We start from the raw sequence: 19,345 nt of genomic DNA on the forward strand, positions 1-19,345 counted from the left end.
GGAGCCCCCCAGGGCTGTGTTCTGAGCCCCCAGGGCTGTGTTCTGAGCCCCCAGGGCTGTGTTCTGAGCCCCCCAGGGCTGTGTTCTGAGCCCCCTGCTGTACTCATTGTACACACATGACTGTGTGGCCACTACCTGCTCCAACACCATAATCAAATTTGCTGACGACACCGTCGTGATGGGTTTGATCACCGGTGACGACGAGACGACCTACCTGGAGGAAGTTAAACACCTGGAGGACTGGTGCCAGGGAAATAACCTCCTCCTCAACGTCAGCAAAACAAAGGAGCTGATAGTGGACTACAGGAAGAAGCAGGTGAGGAACTAGCATCCTGTGGCCATCAACGAGACCATGGTGGAAAGAGTGGACAGTTTTAAGTACCTTGGGGTCCACATCTCGCAGGACTTGTCATGGACATGTTATGTCAATGTCGTGGCAAAGAAGGCTCGTCAACGTCTTTTCCATCTGAGACGCTTAAGGGACTTCAGACTGCCCTCCAAGGTACTGAAAAACTTTTACACCTGCACCAATGAAAGCATCCTAACTGGGAACATCACAGCCTGGCTTGGTAACAGCACCCAGCAGGACAGACGAACTCTACAGAGGGTGATATGTTCAGCTGAACGCATCATCAGAGCAGAGCTGCCTGACCTGCAGAACATTTACACCAACCGATGCTGGACCGAGGCCAGAAAGATTGTGATGGACCCAAGTCACCCCAACAATGGACTCTTCTCTCTGTTGCTGTCAGGAAGACGCTATTGCGCTCTGAGGACAAACACAGAGAGAATGAGGAGCTTTTTCCCGCAGGCCATCTGTGCCCTGAACTCCAGACATTGACATTAATACAAACTTGCACTAATGAACATTTAATTTAATGCACACACTTGCACATTTCTTTCTTAAATTGCACATTTTTTAAAATTGCACATTTATATTTATATAAACAAATATAAACAAATATTTATATTTACACTGCATACGTTGCATATTTTTGCACTATATTTATATTTTTCAATTTTAAAAGTATTCTATCCTGTTGATGATGCTCCCCACCCCCCCACATTATTATTATTTTTTTTTTTCTTTCTCCCTAAAATGTGAACAGACAGTCTGCAAAGCATTTCACTGCTGAGCTGTACACAGTACGACCATGCATGTGACCAATAAAACTTGATTTGATTTTATTTGAAAACAACAAAAATAACCCTAGATTTCTCTTCTTGACCGTATCAAAACTAACAAGAAATATTAATGACACTAGTTCTAATACATCACTTACACACACTAGTGATGAATTTTTTTACTTTTTAAGTACACAAGTAAACAGGTATGCGGGAAGACAGGTACACAGATGAACAGGTACAAAGATCAACAGTTACACTAGTCAACAGAGGTGAGTTAGTAAATGTCTGTCACCTCTGAAGCTTGAACTAAAAAAGTCACTTTCTGTAGACAGTGTGCAGAATAAGTTATGTAGATGGTGTGATGCACATGTTTCCAGATGTGGTTAATCTCTGCATTGTTCTCTGGGCTCAGATGTTCTTACACTGGTTGATTGTGGGATTGAAGTTCTCATAGATGGACTCTGGTTGTTTATTTTCTGTTTGTTGTGAAACAGATAAAGTTGAGACATTTACATACTCTTCAATTGTCTGAAAGGAAGAAAAAAAAAGTTGAATTAGTTGAAAGATTTAGATATATTTGTCCAGTGAATGACTGGACCAAGTCATGTGATCATATTTTGTCATGTGACTAAGTACCCACCTCTCTAGAGTGTGTCAGTGTCTCTGGGCCTGAAGAGAGGGGAGAGCAACAGAGAACAAGTAGATATAGTGTAGTTGTAATGTTGAGAGAGTATTTACACACTGAGTATTAGCACCCTGAGTATTAACACATGTAGGTGGTCGATATTTGTTGTGGATACTATAAGCATTAATTAAAGGATGTGCATATTTTACTGCTAATCAGATAAACAATGCTCTTTACGATGTAGACATGTGCAAGATGACCACAAACAATTATTCAGAATCAGAAAAAGTTTTATTGCCATTGTCAATGAACAGGGTTCACAGACTAGGAATTTGCTTCGGCATGAAGGTGCAACATAAAAACAAGTAATAATAAGGGAATAAAAATAGAATGAATAAAGTGAATAAAAGATGAATAAAAATACAAAGGGCATAAAAATACAGAGGCAGAAAATGTGCAACAACAGTACTATGTACAGCAGTGCATGTGGAGTAGGGCATGTGGAGTAGTGCATGTGGAGCAGTGCATGTGGAGCAGTGCATGTGGAGTAGTGCATGTGCAGTAGTGCATACCAAGTAAAAGTGACGAAGGCAGGGGTTGTGCGGGATACATAACATGATATTATGTTGTTCTTGAGCCCAATGGCAGAGGGAAAGAAATTGTTCTTGTGGAGGGAGGTTCTGGTCCGAATGGACCGAAGCTTCCTGCCCGAGGGGAGTGGATCAAATAGTCCGTGTGCGGGGTGAGATGGATCTGCTATGATCCGATCCGCTCTCCCCACAGTCCTGGAGACGTACAGTTCCTGGAAAGATGGGAGGCTGCAGCCTATCACCTTCTCAGAGGAGCACACAATGCGCTGCAGCCTTTGTCTGTCCCTGGCAGCGGCCCCGGTGTACCACACCGTGATGGAGGAGCTGAGGATGGACTCAATGATGGCCGTGTAGAACTGTACCATCAGCTGGGCCGGCAGTTTGGCTTTCCTCAGCTGCCGCAGAACATCCATTCTCTGCTGGGCCTTCTTGATGAGGGAGCTGATGTTCAGCTCCCACTTGAGGTCCTGGGTGATGGTGGTACCAAGGAACCAGTAATAGTCCACAGTGGTGATGGGGGTGTCGGTGAGGATAAGGGGGGGCAGGGGGCTTGTGGCTTGGAGTCACTGTATATGTGTATTCATCTAGGCTGTCTGTAGAAGTCTTGAACATGTCCCAGTCTGTGGTGTCCAAATACGTGCGTAGCTCCTCCACAGCTTCACTGGTCCACTTTTTATATGTCCTCACGACAGGTTTAGAGAGTTTTAGTCTCTGCCTGTAAGCAGGGATCAGGTGAACCATGACATTTTCTGAGAATCCTAAAGCTGCACGGGGCACAGCACGGTAAGCACCACTCACTGTAGTGTAACAGTGATCCAACGTGTTCCCCTCTCTGGTCGGACATGTAACAAACTGCTTGTATTTCGGCAGTTCATGACTAAGTTTCCCTTTGTTAAAATCTCCGAGGACTATAACAAGGGAGTCCGGTAAAAACCGCTCCACGTTCATAATCTGGTCCACCAGAGCACGCTCAGCTTCGCGCACATCGGCGCTCGGTGGAATATAAATAGCGGCCAGAATAAATGAGGAAAACTCACATGGAGAGTAAAACGGTTTACATTTAATGAAAATGTACTTCAGAGAAGGAGAGCAGTGTTGGGAAATCACCGTGACATCGGAGCACCAGGCGTTGTTGATAAAGAAACAGACTCCTCCACCTTTCGTTTTACCTCCGGCCCATTGTCCGCGCGGAGGAGCTGGAATCCCTCAAGATGGAGCGCACATTTCGGGGTCTGTGTGTTCATCCATGTCTCTGTGAAGCACAACACACTAGAGGAGGAAAAGTCGCTATTTCTTCTCATCAGCAGCGCGATCTCGTCCATTTTATTGGAGAGTGAGCGGACGTTGGAGAGGAAAATCCCAGGTAGGGGCGTACGCGTCCCCCGTGTGCGAAGGCGTACGAGTACGCCAGCTCGCTTCTCTCTTCGGTGGCGTCTCACTTTTCTGTTAATAAAGTGCGCTAATACTGCAGCAGGCACTAGAAAAACTGGTGGAATGCCTGTAGGGGTTGTTGTTCTGATGTTTAGTAGCTCCTCGCGACTGTAGGAGCACGAAGACACACGAATAACGCACAAAAACAAACAAAACAAAGAGCACCCGAACGCCAGGGCAGCCGTACGTGGCGCCATCTTGACTCAGCTCAACCATGATAAGAGTTCACAATGAGGTATAAACCACTGATCAGCCTCATTAACTGAAAGGTCAGGCCAAATGTTGTTACAAGGCATGAGAACATCTGTACAGTTCTAGAACATTCTAGATTATAGAACAATTAATTCCATAAAGCATTTTAACTGCTCCCCACAACCAGTAACTGTTTGTGTGTGACAGAGTGTAACTAAGCATGTTATGTGTTTGCATTATGAAGTGTGTGTTACCTTTTCTCTTCATTTTGCAGTAGAACGCAGTAATAACAGCAGCAGTAACCAGCACTAAACTGGCAGCAATAGAGGAGTACACCACCATTCCAGGAAATGCTGTAGCTATAATGAATCACACACACACACACATAACTGTAAAAATAATGTGACAATGATGAAACCTAATAATGTTGGTGTTACACTGTGGTGTGTGTAAGGAAAGAGGGATTTCACCTGGTGGAGACAACTTGACCAAAATTTTGAGATGCTAAAATGTAGTGACCTCTGTGAAGCTGCATTTACAGTATTAGATTTACAGTAAAACTCCATTTCATTGCCTGCACTTGTACTGTGAAGTGACTCTAATGTGTTTCTTTTATAATAGATTATTATTTGCAAAACTTTATAAACAGAATATTTAGGTTCTGTAACCGGCTCCTCCTCAGACACTAAGTTTACACTGAACATTGACTGCCATGTGTCATAGTTAGCCCCGCCCCCACCTGTCAATCATGGATGTTTTGTTTATTTAGCCATGTGCATGTTCTGTCATATGTAGTCCCTCCTCGTGTTCTGTAATCCCGGCCCCCTTGTCATTGGTTTCAGGTGTTTCTTGTTCTGTCTGGTGTATTTAAACCCCGTGTTGTGTCTAGTCTGTGATGATCATTGTTTTCTATTGAACCCCCCCCCCCCTCCCTTTAGTGGTGTGTTTTGTTATATGTTGTCAGTGTCTTGTTATGATTTGTGCTTTTGTGTCCAAATTAGAGGTGTATTCAACTAAGGATTTTCATAGTCGAATCTGATTCGTCAGATTTTTCCTTTAGTCGACTAATTGTCTACCGGGGGGGGGTTATTTTTATCTAGAGCACCTTAAACGGGATCCCGTTCTCATTCAGGACTTTTTTCCACTTCAAAGTAAAAACCTAAACACTCAGATAAATGAATAAACATGGTAGGTTGGCTTTATTCAGCTTTTATTTATTTACTTATTTATTTTTTAATGAAACGTTAGATAACATTAACCGTTAGTGCGCATATCGAACTGTCAGACAGGCACTGTGCAAAATGTCAGAAATATTTTAAATAAAATATGCCTGCCTGAAAATATTTAAAAATTGCCACACAACAGCAAAAAAATATAAGTAAAGGTTCAAGTAACGGGGTTTAAAAAACAAACAACAACAAAAAATTGTTATAGGCCTACTTGCCGAAACGCACCGCGACGAGACGACACGACAGAAACGGCAAACGGCTGAACTGTTTGTTTTTTGTCTTACGCGTTTGTAACGATTAGGAACAGTGGGAGTGATGCATATGGAGGTATCTGAATATTTATTAAGAGGGGAGTGACAACACACAAGACAGAAACATAGAATACAAACAGGGACCACACTATACCATGAAAGACTAATACCACAGAATGAAATCACGAAGCAACCGAGCTAAGGGAACACACATCGTAACATTACAAAGCTACATGAATATAACTGGGAGAACCATGATTACAAATGGGGAGAGGGAAATAACAAAACTAGACAGTTGGCGAGAGCAGACTAGACTACAGCTAAACACGAAGGGGAAACTACAACAGAACACGACAGGTCAACATAAAGAGGCTAAGCAAACTAGAACACATACAAGAAACAAGAGTCAGGAAAACCTAAGAACAGGGAACACAAAAGAGCAGGCGGGCAAGGAAGACTTACGTACCAACAGATGCTGGGAGAACAGACTACAGATCAAAACAGACATGGAACAAGGACAAAATGCTAGAAAGGTGAGACGAAGAGAACAAGCAGAGCAGGACACGGCAAGGCAGGATTCACACAAAACAATGACCGACACGGAGGACTGAAACAGAAGGGATAATATACTCTGAAACAGGGGAGTGCAACGAGACTCAGGTGCGGGCACTTAAGGAAACAATAAAGAAGAATATAATGTAACGGTCCACTTGTCTATTAATATCTTTTGAACAGTCCCACGATCAAAGTCAAAGTCAAGTCAAAGTCAACTTTATTGTCATTCAGACTTTACACAAGTGCACAGCTGAACGAAATTGCGTTTCTCCAAACTCCAGTGTTAAAGCACCAGAGCCCAGAGTGGCCGCTGCAACTAGTGCGCCGCCCATTACGCAGAATGGGGGGATACACATAAACATTAGGAGGAGACAAAAATATATGACCACAGATTATTCTCGCAAACAGGACAACAGTCTGTGTGCATGCAAAAAATCCCCAGAGCACATACAGCATTGATAACACAGACAGTAAGCAGTGAGAGGCGTGATTCATTCAGAGAGGGAGAGGGGGGGAGCCAGAGGCCTGGCACACAGTTTTTGTGTAAAAGTTCGCGTTGGAAGGCGAGAGCCATCTCTGACAGTCTCTGTGTGGGGGTAGGGGCAGGTAACCAAGACGACGACCTTCTGGGAGAAATTTGTTTGGGCACCAATGCAGATAAGAAGAATGAAGAATGTAGCAAGGAGCCCGTCCTTGGGAATTTGAGCACGAACTCCTCTTAAAGTCGGCTGTCTCCCAACTGATCCAACTTCGCACGTAGAGCATTGATTCCATCCACGATCGTCTCCAAGCTTTTTCCAACAGTCACAGTCTGTGTTCCAACAGCTCTACCCACCGCATCAATCATGTGGGGCACTTGACGTGGACGCTCAATAGCTGACTCCACTCTTTCAGTTTTCCGATACACCAGGGCAACGCCTAATCCAATCAGCAGAGCCACTGCGATCAAAGTTCCAAATAAGAACACGTCCTCAACATCTTCCAGGGAGAGAGGCGCAAGACACAAACTACGCCAGGTCCCCCATGAGTCAAACACATATCCAGATGAGAACGTTCCGTCCGGGCATGTGTGTTCTCCCGCACCATGACTCCTTGTGTAAAAAATAGTGTCAATTGCGTTGAGAGACCACCTGATCAAATCCATTTTCTTGTTAATATTCGAAGAGCAGCGTCTGGTTACTTAGACAAGACAGAGAATCTAAGCTGAGCAGGGCAGAAGGGAGGGAGTGCAGGAGCAGAGATAAAGTGCGACCGCCTCTCTTGAAAGCCGGAAGAGAAGACATGTTTTTGAGACATGTTTTTGAGACATGTTTTTGATGTTTTTTTGATGAGAAGACGATGTTTTTGAACGGTCCAAACGCGAAGTAAAATTTCAAGCAGGCTCAAAAAGAAAGAGAATCGCACAATGCGAATTCTTCTAATGGGATGAGAGATAGCGGACATTCAATTATGTCATACTACCAAAACTCTGGGAAGAACCTCCTACAAACAGCGATTTATTTACAGTGCGCTTGCGATCACTGATTTCGCTTAGACAGTGCGACCGGAGAAAAATGGCCGTGGCTCAATCATTATCATGCGCGGATATCCAAGTCCCTACATTTCGTTGTTTCTGTTCTGGTTTTCTTCTTGATTCATATTGAGAAATGCACCACTTCAGGGTGGCACTGCAGGCAGACTTAGTTTAGACCTTTTTCACTCTGAATAGCTAATAACAGAATTATGACTGATATTGTAATGTCTGGAGTGGCACGCTTCGGGGGGGGTTTATGTAACGTCTGACTCGGCCCTCCTCCCGTGTCGTGCTGTCATTTAATTTGCTTGTCTTTGTTTAATTGTCCATTGTCATGCCCTCTGTTTTATTCCCCGCCCAGTATTAGTCTCATCAGCTGTTTGGGTTTGTCCGTGTAATGAGTTTGGGTTTTATTCCCTGCATTCATTCCTTTGTTGTAGGTTTTTGTTTGTGTAACTCTCAGGTGCTGTCCTGTTACCACGCCACTAAACTCTGTTATGTTGAAGCTCTCGAGTACCTATCTCTTCGTGGTCCTGTTGTCTGAGTATCTTCACTGTTGAGGTTCAGTCATTCCAGTCTAGACGTTCGCTGTATCGTTTATTTATGTTTAGTTCTCTGACTGTTTAAAAATCCTTGTTATTTGTGTCTCACAGGTCTCGCACCATCCGAGTTGGCGCAGTTAGGCTGCGAGCTGTGTCCGTCTCCTAATCCGAAATCGTTACAGATATATAATAAATTATGTTATAAAAAAAAAATTCCATATTTTGTCAATTGTGATTTTTTACACAGCAATCAAAATTTGTCCTCCGCTTTTTACCCATCTGTGCAGTTCACACACACACACACCAGTGATTACTAGGGGGCTGTGGTGCACACGTGCCCAGAGCGGTGGGCAGCCCTAGCCCGGTGCCCGGGGAGCAGTTGGGGTTAGGTGCCTTGCTCAAGGCCTCAGGTCTGGGAATCGAACCCACGACCCTCCGGTCACAAGACCAGTTCCCTACCACCAGACCATGACTGCCCATATAAGGAGTGATTACAATAAATGACTTCTAAATGTCTATTAAATAAATAGCATGCACTTCTATTATGATGAGCAAACTCACCCCGACTTCATCAAAACAGAGAGTATTCAAAGTACTAAAAGGTAATGAACTGTCAACGTCTATATAATCCGTGTTCCTGTTGGGTCTCTTGTTAAAACCTATGCCCACTGAAAGCCACATAACAGATATTCAAGAGAAAAAAAAACACACTGACAGCAAAGATCTACTCACCAGTCACGCTCAGGTAGATCTGTGTCATATAAACCATGTATCCATGATCAGATTCCCAGTCTGATTCAGCTCCACACCAGTATGTACCAGAGTCCTGCTCTGTCACCTCTCTGATAGTCACAGTCAGGATTTGATTTGTTCTGTCATCATATAGAGAAATGTGTCCCTCATTTATCCATCTTCCACTCTCTTTAACTGCTGCTCTATAAGCACAAATACCAATGTCCACTCTTTTGCAGAGAAACTTGGGGTCACTCCTCTGGGATTCTGGGTAGCTGCAACTGATGTCCACACTTCCTCCTACATAGCGAGTCTCACTGATGAACCTCCCATAATAATATTCTGTCAATCAAAACAATCATCATATATAAATAATCGTCAGGATTAGACATACTAACCTTTATGCTGGCAACATGAAGGAATTTTGTTTCATACTCATTCAACCAGCTTCACTGAACCAATCATTTCAGTTCTACTTGTATACAAATGTCTCGTCACCTTCTGTTACATTCACCTTCACTTCAGTGTAGGTGTGTAGTTGATCAGACACAACAACACCACACTGGTATGTTCCAGAGACATTTACACTGAAGAGTCAGAGTCATAAACACACTGAAGAATCCTGCACTTCTGTTGTCATGAACTGAGGATCTGAGCTGATGATTCCAGTCAATGTTCTGGGTTTGTTATTTGATCTAAACACCACTGATCCTTTGCAATCTTACAGAAAGATTTCAGTTTGGTTTTGTATTCATCCTCATATTTGTACTTGATATTGACTCCTCCCCCTGCATATGCAGTCACTTCTTTAGAGACCACGCCCCCCACTAAAGGCATGATGACATCACACAGTTATAAAGAGTCCTGTAGTGGTAATACATGATGCTGGAAGGGGTAGTATGATGAACAGGAGCTGTAGAGGAGGACACTCACCTGCCTTTACGTTCATTTCCACTTCTGTGTATGTGTCTAACTTTGCCTTTATATCCACTGCACACTGGTAGGTTCCAGTATCCTCCACAGTGAGGTTTCTCATCAACACCCAGAAGACTTTAGCACTGGTGTTATCATACAGAGAGAATCTGCCTTCATGCACCCATGTGTGTTTAACACCTGCTTTAATTTGGTCAGCACATGATGTACCTTTACCCTTGCAGAAATATTTATTGTTTGTTTCATATCCTTCGTGATATTTGCATTTGATCTTGACTCCTCCTCCTGAATATGCTGTCACTTCATTGGTGGACACTCCTGTCACGGAAACACATAAGAAACATCCGAATGAGGTCATAATATGTTTGTGAAAGCTCAGTGGTGACTTTTGTAATCACAACTAGAACACTGCTGTGCAGACGAATTCAGACCGTAACAACCTTCCTGTGAAAATATACTCAGACAAATAACTTCCTCTTACTGACAGTGTTGATGATGTAGAAGTGCTTTTCATTACCTGAGATCAGGTAGAGGGTGAAGATGATGAAGACCTTCATTCTGAGTTCAGGAGTTCAGATATCCAGACCAACTCCACTCCACTGTAAACATGTGCTGTACCTCACACCACAGCTCTGTCTCTGTCTGGGCTGTTTCTTCATCCGATTAATAAAGCGCAAGTGACAATGGACTTCCCTCTTTCAAGAGGGAGAGAGAGAGACCATGACAAGTCAGTTTTATTCCTCCCAGGAAGTGACATATAAAATATTTATTAAAGCTTTGTAGGAAATTTTTTCAAATATAGAGAAATTGTGTCCCATGTAACAAATTAACAGATTTAACATAAAGATGCATCACATAATGAATTTAGGGTTAGGTAAAAACTAGTCCATGAAACAATGACCACTTCCTTTTTTGACCTATCGAGAGAGAGAGAGAGAGAGAGATTCTGTATTTCCAAGTTGGATGAAGCAATTGCATCTGAGCTTCATTGTGAAGGAGGTGATCTCTCATGTGTTCATAATGCTTAAGTGTTCAATGAGATCAACATTGTACTGGAGACTAGATTAAAGAGCAGAACAGTCAGTGATGGTTTTCTGCTGATCAGTATTTGTCTTCCTCCTATTATTTGTTAGGAGAGTTTGTGAGATGTTGTTCAAGAATCAAGATAGTTCAGGTTCTGGTGACACATAAAAGAAGGATTCCCAGCATGGCTCATGATGACAGCAGACTTAATGTGAAACACCACCAGCCTCAGGCACTGCAGGATCACTGGGGTTTGAGCACATGTCAGTATGGCCACTGGGTTGTGAAGGGCCACTCCTCTCCCTCAGCAGGCCCTGATAACATACCAGTTTGGGCGCTTAAGTAATGTGACGATCAGCTGGTGGGGCGTAGCGTAGCTCGCGCTACAGAGCAAGGAGACGGACACAAATGCTGAGGAGAGCGTGTTTTATTAAAGGGGATTCCATATTCAAGGTCGTAACAACAGGCAGGGGTGCCTTCCAGGTTAGACAGATATATCGGCATGATCAGACACACAAGGAGAACTAACAGGGCAACGGGGAGAACACTAGAAGGAATGCACGATGGGACAGGAACAATACTCACAAATACAAATAGCATAAGGATCGCAGAGCACATACACTGTAAAAAACAGAACTTAAAATTGCTCGCATTACTATGATTTTTAGTTTAGCTGACTGAAGTTGGGTCATATAAGACAAATGACAAAACACATTTGGATTAATATTCAGTTCAGAGTAGCGTAGCTCGCTGCTTGCCGCAGGTGAAATCCATTTAAAGATGTCCGGAGTCCAATTCTGGCAGAAATCGCAAACCCCGCCCCGTTCTCAACTAAGGAGTCAAATTGAGCATGCGCAGAGGAGTTGGCCTGGCCTTAACTAGGGTTCAACTACAATTTGTATATTTTGACAATGCAGGTTGTAAAGTCAGATAAACTTTTAACAAGAAACTCAATAAAGTAAGCTGATCCAATTACTTTGTTATAGTTTATGGTGCAATTAATTATTTTTGGCTCATCTAAACTAAAAATCATTGTAAGGCAAGCAATTTTAAGTTCTGTTTTTTTACAGTGTGGATACAGGCACAGGGACAGGTACACAGACTTGGACAGACACAACAACGGGAACAGTGACCAACACAAAACCAGGGATGGAACATGGGACCAACGGGAACATGGGCACAGGGGACGAACAACCATAGCGAGGAGCAAACAATACATTAAATCAATGCCCACACGGGGACTGGTGGGACCGGTTGATGTGCCGCAGGGACCGGCGGGGTCCGCTGCCGGGCAGCGGGAACAGGCAACAACCCCCTCTGGGTCGTGAGAACAGGAACAAGCGGAGGGTCGCAGATACAGGGGGCATGGGTGACCGCTTCCAGGTCACGGGAACAAGAGGCTGAAGTAATGAGACGTCCTTGGGGGTGGGACCGTCGAACTGACGTCCTCGGGGGGTGGGACTGCCGAACTGATGTCCTCAGGGAGCGGAGCCGCCGAGCAGACATACTCGGGGGGCAGAACTGGCCACTTTTAAATAGTACTGTGCTGCCACTACTGGAGTGCAGTAGCGCCACCAGCCCACTAGGGGAGCAGGTGGACAGGTTAACCTAAGTTTCTGCAATTGAATAAGAAGTTGAAAGAGTCTGAACTGGTAGTGTCCAGGTTCACAGGCTGAACAGTTTGTTGTTCTCGAAGTTAGTTTTACACAGAGCATGGGAAATATATGCCTGTAAGTATGAGTGCATTTTAAGTTCATGTAGAGTGATGTAATGTAGTTTGTAGTCTTATTTATGTTATTACGCAGTCGCGCTCATCAATGCTAATCGCATTAGCTTGTCTATGGGAAAACCCATTATATGTTAGCATCGAGCTAGCGGGATGCATGCTACCTATTGTTTATCCTTTATGGGAGATATGCCAGTTGTAGTTTAAGACAGTGGAGCTTTAATTTAGATCGTGAAATGTATATATTGTGTGACTATATGCGTGTTTACTATGTTCTCTCTTATGTTTGTAGTTTTACAGTGCCTTCATTATAGAGTCAAATAAACACTACTACGATTGTGAAAAACCTTTGCCTCATATTTTGAAGAACTGTTATCTATCTGCATAACTGGACATCCAAGTACAGCGAGAGCAGAATAGTAAAAAGGCAACATTCTCATCAAGCATAGTGAGTTCTGGGAAAAGAAAGAATGGATGAGACGCTGGAAACAAGGTCAAATGCAGCTAGTTCCTTACGCTCCAGCCGCCTCACATCATAGATCGTAGATCGGAGAGCTCAGCAACCACGGATGAGCATGGCGGGGAGGAAAAAGAATCAGCTGCAGCTGATGTGACATCAAAGTGCACAGAAGTATGTGGAGGTTCGATCGGCTCAAGATCATGCTCCAAGATATGTTTGGTTAAAGTGTTTCCTGCCGAACAACCAGAGAAAGCAGTTAGCATGTATGCTGTTCTGGATGAACAAAGCAACCGCTCCTTGGCTATACTTTTTTGACATCTTTAACATTCAAAGACAACCAGAACCATATACATTGAAAACATGTGCAGGCGTCAGAGAAGTAGCAGGGAGACGAGCCAGCCACTTCATAGTAGAGTCACTTGATGGTATGACTCAGCTTCCCTTGCCCAATCTCATTGAGTGTGATATGATACCTGATGATATGACTGAAATCCCGTCACCCGAAGTTACTTCCTATTACCCACACCTGAAAGCAGTCCAAGGTAAAATTCCAGAAATCGATCCAGGTGCGGAAATCCTTCTCCTCCTTGGCAGAGACATTTTGTGTGTACACAAGGTAAGAGAACAGCATAACGGACCCCATAACGAGCCATATGCTCAACGGCTCGACCTTGGTTGGATAATCGTGGGTGAAGTGTGCAGGTGCACAAGGCAGCCAATGTTGGTGTATACAGGACCAACATTCTGCTAAGTGGATGAGCTTCACTCTTGAGTTCATGTCCAAACAACGTACGAGTCAAAGAAAAGCTTAGTTGTCACATGCTAAACCTGAGTGTTCAAAGCTCCGAACAACACCTGGGTAGAAAGATAAATGATCTTGGCAGTCAGGTGTTTCACAGGTGTTTCAACAAGACGACACCCCCGCTATGTCAGTCCATGATGAATGTTTCTTGAATACGCTAGAAGAACAAGCCTACAAAGATGGTTCCAACACTTGGGTTGCTTCATTACCCTTTCGGTCACCACGAAACCGTCTTCCCAACAACCGACCTCAAGCTTTAAAGCGTCTTTCATCCCTCCGCCGAATGGTAAACTAAAAAACGCAAATGAGAAAACAGTTAATTGATTTCATGCAAAGGATGCTGGATGAGAAACAAGCAAAGCCAGCACCACCATTACAGGAAGGTGAGGAAAGTTGCGCCTGTCACCACAGGAGGAAGCTTGTGAGCCGGCTCTCGCCATGGCAACCGTAATCAGCAGCAACAACCTGCAGCTGTCTTTCTCACTTCTTCAGGAAGGTGACTGCAGATCGTCACTGCTGAGTTGTTAGTTGCACTTCTACCTGCACATGTGGTCAGCCTCTCTACTGTTTGGTAATATTGGTCTGGTGTGGTGTTTCGTCGCCACGTTTTTTTCTCCACGTCACATCTTTCTCTCTTTTTTTGAGTATTTACTCTCCAGCGCCACTCTGATCTATCTGAAGTTTTCTTATCCTGTTATTTTCCTTTCTGTTGTTCATTTGGTTATTTTGGAAATGGTTTTTTTACTCATCAGGGTTGTTGTAGAGCCAGCGACTTCCCCTGGCATTCTTTAGTTTGTTTGATTTTCCGTGTTGAGTGTCCCATGAGCTTTTGTTTTTTTTTCCTCCCCATTTCTTCCCTGAGCTCCATTTGACAGTATCATTTTTTTGATTGTGTGCTTTTCCCGCATTCCTTTTCGTGTTCGTTTTTTGCCATGTCTGCTACAAATCACAATGTGAAGTTCGCAGCAACACAACAGTAGTGGGCCTAATCCAGGATGACAATGACATGGACTACAGAGAAGAGGCGAAACATCTGTTTGAGTTTTGTAATACCAACAACCTGGTCCTGAACTTTGTAAAAACCAAGGAGATCATCGTGGACTTCAGGATGAGTAAGCCCAGCCACCACACACCACTCTTCATGACACAGCAGTGGAACTAGTCAGGAAAACAAAGTTCCTAAGGGTTCATTCTACCGACAGGAGCTTGCTGTGCCTCTGACTGGACGTGGATAGTAAGCCTGTAGAGGGTAATAAGGACAGCAGAGAAAATCATTGGGACTGTTCTCACTGCTGTTTTCATAGCAGAACATCCAAGTTCAAAAATAGCTTCTTCCCGCTTGCCATAAAACTGCTGAATTAAAATGTTGCTCCAGGTCTTTGACAGCTCCACGCCTGGAAGCTCCAGAGCAACACACCTCTTGTGCAGTATTTATAATTTATTATTCATCTGTTATGTCCACGCATTGTAATACTTGGTTTACTACTAAACTACTGCTGCTGTTTATCCCAAACGATGAGCCAAAGCAACAAAATGTCGTTTAAATGTACATTTTAATGACAATCAAGTCTGTCTAAATCTAAGAAGTTGGGAATCTACACAAATACTGCATAGCAACATTTGAGCTAGATCTGAGATTTATAACATCTGTACTCATATGGTACATAAATGACTGTAGAAAAACATTCAATCTCTGTTTCATTTTTACTCTTCATTACACGTGCTGTGCTCTGCAGTTAGTATGTGACAGATAACGCAGTGCTCACATGACAGACATGCTGCCTTAACAGAACTCTACTGCCATCTACTGTCATGCTTCTGGTTGTAACCATAGTGCTATGCTTAACATAGCATGAATGTATGTATAATATATAATTTATCATTCCAAGTTTAGTAATAGCACCCTACACTCATGAAGACACAAAAATAATGTGCATAGCACACTGATAAATTTCTTAAAGATTAGATTTGAGGTTAGTGGTGGGCTGCTAATTGTATAGCTTCATGATGATGATGATGATGATGATGATAATAATAAAGTCTTCTTAATGTTAGATGGAACAGAGTGAATGTGATTACTAAAGAAGTTGTATTACATGACACACATGACACTATCTGCCTAATATCTGATGTTTGTTGACAAGTCTTCAATTTGCTGGGTAACTGTGTTTCTTGACAGGGTTGTTATTAAACAACATTACCAAAGGGATTAAGTTCTGAATCTGTGCAGTGACCTAATACCATCGACCAAAATATGTATTTACCACCATGACCAGATTAATGAATAAACATCAGAATTTATTGAATGGTTAATATCACAGTTGGTGCGTTATAAGGAATAACATGTGGAATGATTTGGCTCCAGAATGGAACTAATGTCACGTTACAGCCCCTGACCCCTCCCCTTTGTGCGTGTGTTTATTGTCTACGTCTAGACATCTGTGGATCTCCGTGGGTGTGGTTGTGTCTGAACGTGTTCATCAGTCTCACCTGTGGCTCGTCTCGTCATCAGTCTGGGCTTATGTGGTTTGTCTATTTAATGTGCATTCACGTAGTGTCCCATGCTCGTCTTTGTCAGAGTCATTCATGTTTGAATGTTTTACGTGCGATGTCTGCGCTTATTTGTATTTTTGTAAAATAAACGTGACGTTGTGTGTGAGAGTAAGGATACTGTGCCTGGTCCTTTGCCCTGCACCATGCGTCACAACTAAACCTAGATGTAAATGTAAATTTACTCATCTAAACTGTCACAGTACGGCACACCCCCTACTGGTCGCCTCCGTCTACAGCGGCAGCTGTCCGGTTTTTGTGGTGTTGTGTTCGTCCCTCAGGTGGAGCCCGTGATCTGTCTCACCTGGCGGTCATTTGTTTGTCTATATATGTCTTGTCTTTGTACCAGTTGACCGCTGGTCATTATATCCTTCATTTGGATCTAAGTCACAGGTTTTGGCGTGACTTGGCGTGATCGCTTCCATTTTATTTCACTCACCCTGCCCGTCACAGAATGACCAGCCGCTTTCGGAAGCCGCCAGTCTCCTTTTCTTTCTCCTTCTTTCGTGGTCATGTCTCGTGGTAAGTGTTTGTCTGCGTGGTGTTTTGTGAAGAGTTCTGTCGTGCTTATGTGTTGTGTGTGTGTGTGTGGCACGGCGAGGACCAGAGCTGTCTTCCCTGGGAAAACTCTTTGTGTTCATTGTCTGGTGTCTGGAGAGTTCCGCCGTGCTTGTGTGTTGTGTGTGGCACGGCGAAGACCAGGGCGTCTTCCCTGGGAAAACTCTTCATGTTATATGGTTGTTTTAGTGTGTACGTATGAATGGGACTTTTGGATCAGTGTGCGTGCTCATTGTGTTAAATGTTTTGTGTGTGACGCTGGTGCCGCTCCTCACTGTCGCCTCACTTCCCGTGTTGTCTTATGTTTCATCTGGGGAGCGACTGAATATGAGTGGCGCGTCACTATGTTGTGTGTACGCAGCGCCCGCATTTGTGGGTCCCATCCGTTTGTTGTTTGTACACCGTTTTTGTTTGTCTTGTTTGTTTGTGCATGTGTGTTTTGTCTTAGCGTGTTGCGGGATTTGTTTTATGTAATTCCTTGTGTGCACTTCCCCCCTAAATGTGCGTTGGGTGGGGGTCTAGCGAGGTCCTGTGCTACGGGGAGTGGCATGGAGGGTACAGTTCCTATGGAGGCCCTGACCAGGGATTCAATGATGTTCTCAGGAGTCGGTGGGGGCCCCTCCCCTGCTAAATGAGGTGAGTTGTTTGGTGTCCCCTCCTGCTGAGATGGGGACCCCTCCCCCTGGGTGCAGGGTGCAGAGATGTGCAGGGTAGTGTGCGTACATGTTGTGTGTGTGTGTGCGTGCGTGAGTTGTGTGTAAGTTGCCCCTGGCGGTGAATAGCTGCCCTCCTGGACCTTGTGGGATCTCCCAAGTAGGCAGGAGCCCCCCTTATGTGATGAGGTGACAGGAGCCCGGTCTTAAAGAGCCCCCCCCCTGGAGGGTGAGGGCTCCCTGAATGTATGGGGACCTGAGGGCTCCTGTCTGAAGAGCTCCTGCTGAAGACAGAGGTCCCCCCTCATGCTCTGTGTGACCAGGAGGTCTTGGGGTGTAGCCGGACCACTTAGGGAAGGGGTGTCTCCCCCCTGGAACCTCCGGTGGGGTGGAGGAGTCCACCTTGCTATGTACTTCCCCGTGAGGGGCGGTCTCCCTGGCCGGTTAGGGTTGCCCATGGTCATGGTACTCCGAGATGAGAGGTACGTCCAGGAGGTGGTTAGGACCACGCCCCAGGGAAGTAGCCTGCACACACACACATTTTGTGGGGCTCAGCGGCCAAAAGACGGTTATTGTGGTGTTGTGTTCGTTCCTCAGGTGGGCGGAGCCCGCAATCTGTCTCACCCGAGGGTCGTTTGTTTGCCTATATATGTCTTGTCTTTGTACCAGTTGACTGCTGGTCATTATATCCTTCATTTGGATCTAAGTCATGGGTTATTGGTTTGCGCACTTTTCTATTAAAATGTGAGATGAGACTGCCATGTTAATGAACCAACTGATTAGCTTAACTGATGCAATGTTAGTTTATTTCCAGTTCTGGTTATTGACCTGCCTGGCAGAAGTATTAGCAAAGTAACTTATGCTAAGTGGGATTAGCGATTTACGTTCAGAAATATGGATGGTCACCATTAAAGTATTAACAGTGTAGATATAATAATTTGAATGTAGTTTAGATTCAAGTGTGTTTTTGGAAAGCCTTCGCCGTGTTAACGTCTTAGTTATGTAGTTTAGCTGCTGAAGTTATTGTTGTTTAGTAGGGGGTGGGGCATTCATTTACCCAGAATGCCACTTGAGTTAATCTAAGGCACCGTTACCGTGTCTAGTAGCTAGAATGTAGAGGTGAGTGAGGTTGTGCTTTATGTAGGTATTCGTAAGAGTGAAGAGTTTTTCTCTGGTGCAATATTGATGCACTGCTTCTCTGCCTTTGGGCTAAGATCAAAGGGGTGGGACTGGGATCGACTCTCGGGGAGGAAGGCGCTTTGGCGGCAGAAAACTCTGAGGGAAATTTTTTTACACGCTTTGTGTGATTGCTGGAAAGAGGTTTAAAGTACAAGGTAAGTGAATTTTAGAACTTTTTTAGGAGACTCTTAATCTTTTAGGGGTTGTCTGGAAGTGTTCTTAAATTTGCTTTTAGACTTGTTTTTGATCCTTTTACAGCCTTTTTACCTTTTTAGCTATTTATTGGTCTATTTATTGTAGTAATTTTAGAGTGTTGTTTGTAAAAACTAAGTGGTGGTGCCTCCACCATGTCGGCTCCTCGGGCCGGTGTGAGGAGGCACCACAGTGTGAGACTCCTATTCAAAGAAGTTGAGGGGAAGCTCCTGGGGATGTCAAGGCTGGACTTCTCCAGGAAGCTTCTCCAGGGGGTCCTTGGCTTTCATGTTTCAGATTTGAATTGGTTAATCTCACTACCGGGCAACAAATGGTTTGATGCGAGTTTTTGCACGACATATCAGCTACAGGATTTTTGGCATAGGCATGAAATGATTAAAGACCAGCTCTCCATGTTTTCAGTTGAAAAGCTTTCTGATAATTCACATAAAGTGGTGACTGTCAGAATGTTTAATGAGAC

The 19,345-nt window shown here is 44.0% G+C and overlaps 1 protein-coding gene across 1 annotated transcript; it reads right to left on the bottom strand.

The window, feature by feature from the left end:
- Positions 1–1,112: 1,112 nt before the first annotated feature.
- On the bottom strand, positions 1,113–10,397 carry LOC143486099 (polymeric immunoglobulin receptor-like). The gene is made up of 6 exons (XM_076985942.1): positions 10,239–10,397; positions 9,722–10,039; positions 8,789–9,130; positions 4,221–4,325; positions 1,769–1,797; positions 1,113–1,656 (listed from the first exon to the last, which is right to left on the bottom strand). Exons 1-6 carry the CDS (start codon positions 10,276–10,278, stop codon positions 1,537–1,539), a joined length of 954 nt encoding a protein of 317 aa, XP_076842057.1. The 5' UTR covers positions 10,279–10,397; the 3' UTR covers positions 1,113–1,536.
- Between the last annotated feature and the right edge of the window lie 8,948 nt (positions 10,398–19,345).

Source organism: Brachyhypopomus gauderio, unplaced genomic scaffold (assembly GCF_052324685.1).
Source record: "Brachyhypopomus gauderio isolate BG-103 unplaced genomic scaffold, BGAUD_0.2 sc44, whole genome shotgun sequence".
Taxonomy (NCBI): domain Eukaryota; kingdom Metazoa; phylum Chordata; class Actinopteri; order Gymnotiformes; family Hypopomidae; genus Brachyhypopomus; species Brachyhypopomus gauderio.

Coding starts and splice junctions, on each gene's coding strand:
- LOC143486099 (XM_076985942.1), bottom strand. CDS start 10,278: ATGAAGGTCTTCATCATCTTCACCCTCTACCTGATCTCAG. Junction 4,326..8,788: donor GATCTACCTGAGCGTGACTG/GTGAGTAGATCT, acceptor GATTCATTATAG/CTACAGCATTTCCTGGAATG. Junction 1,657..1,768: donor CACTGACACACTCTAGAGAG/GTGGGTACTTAG, acceptor TCTTCCTTTCAG/ACAATTGAAGAGTATGTAAA.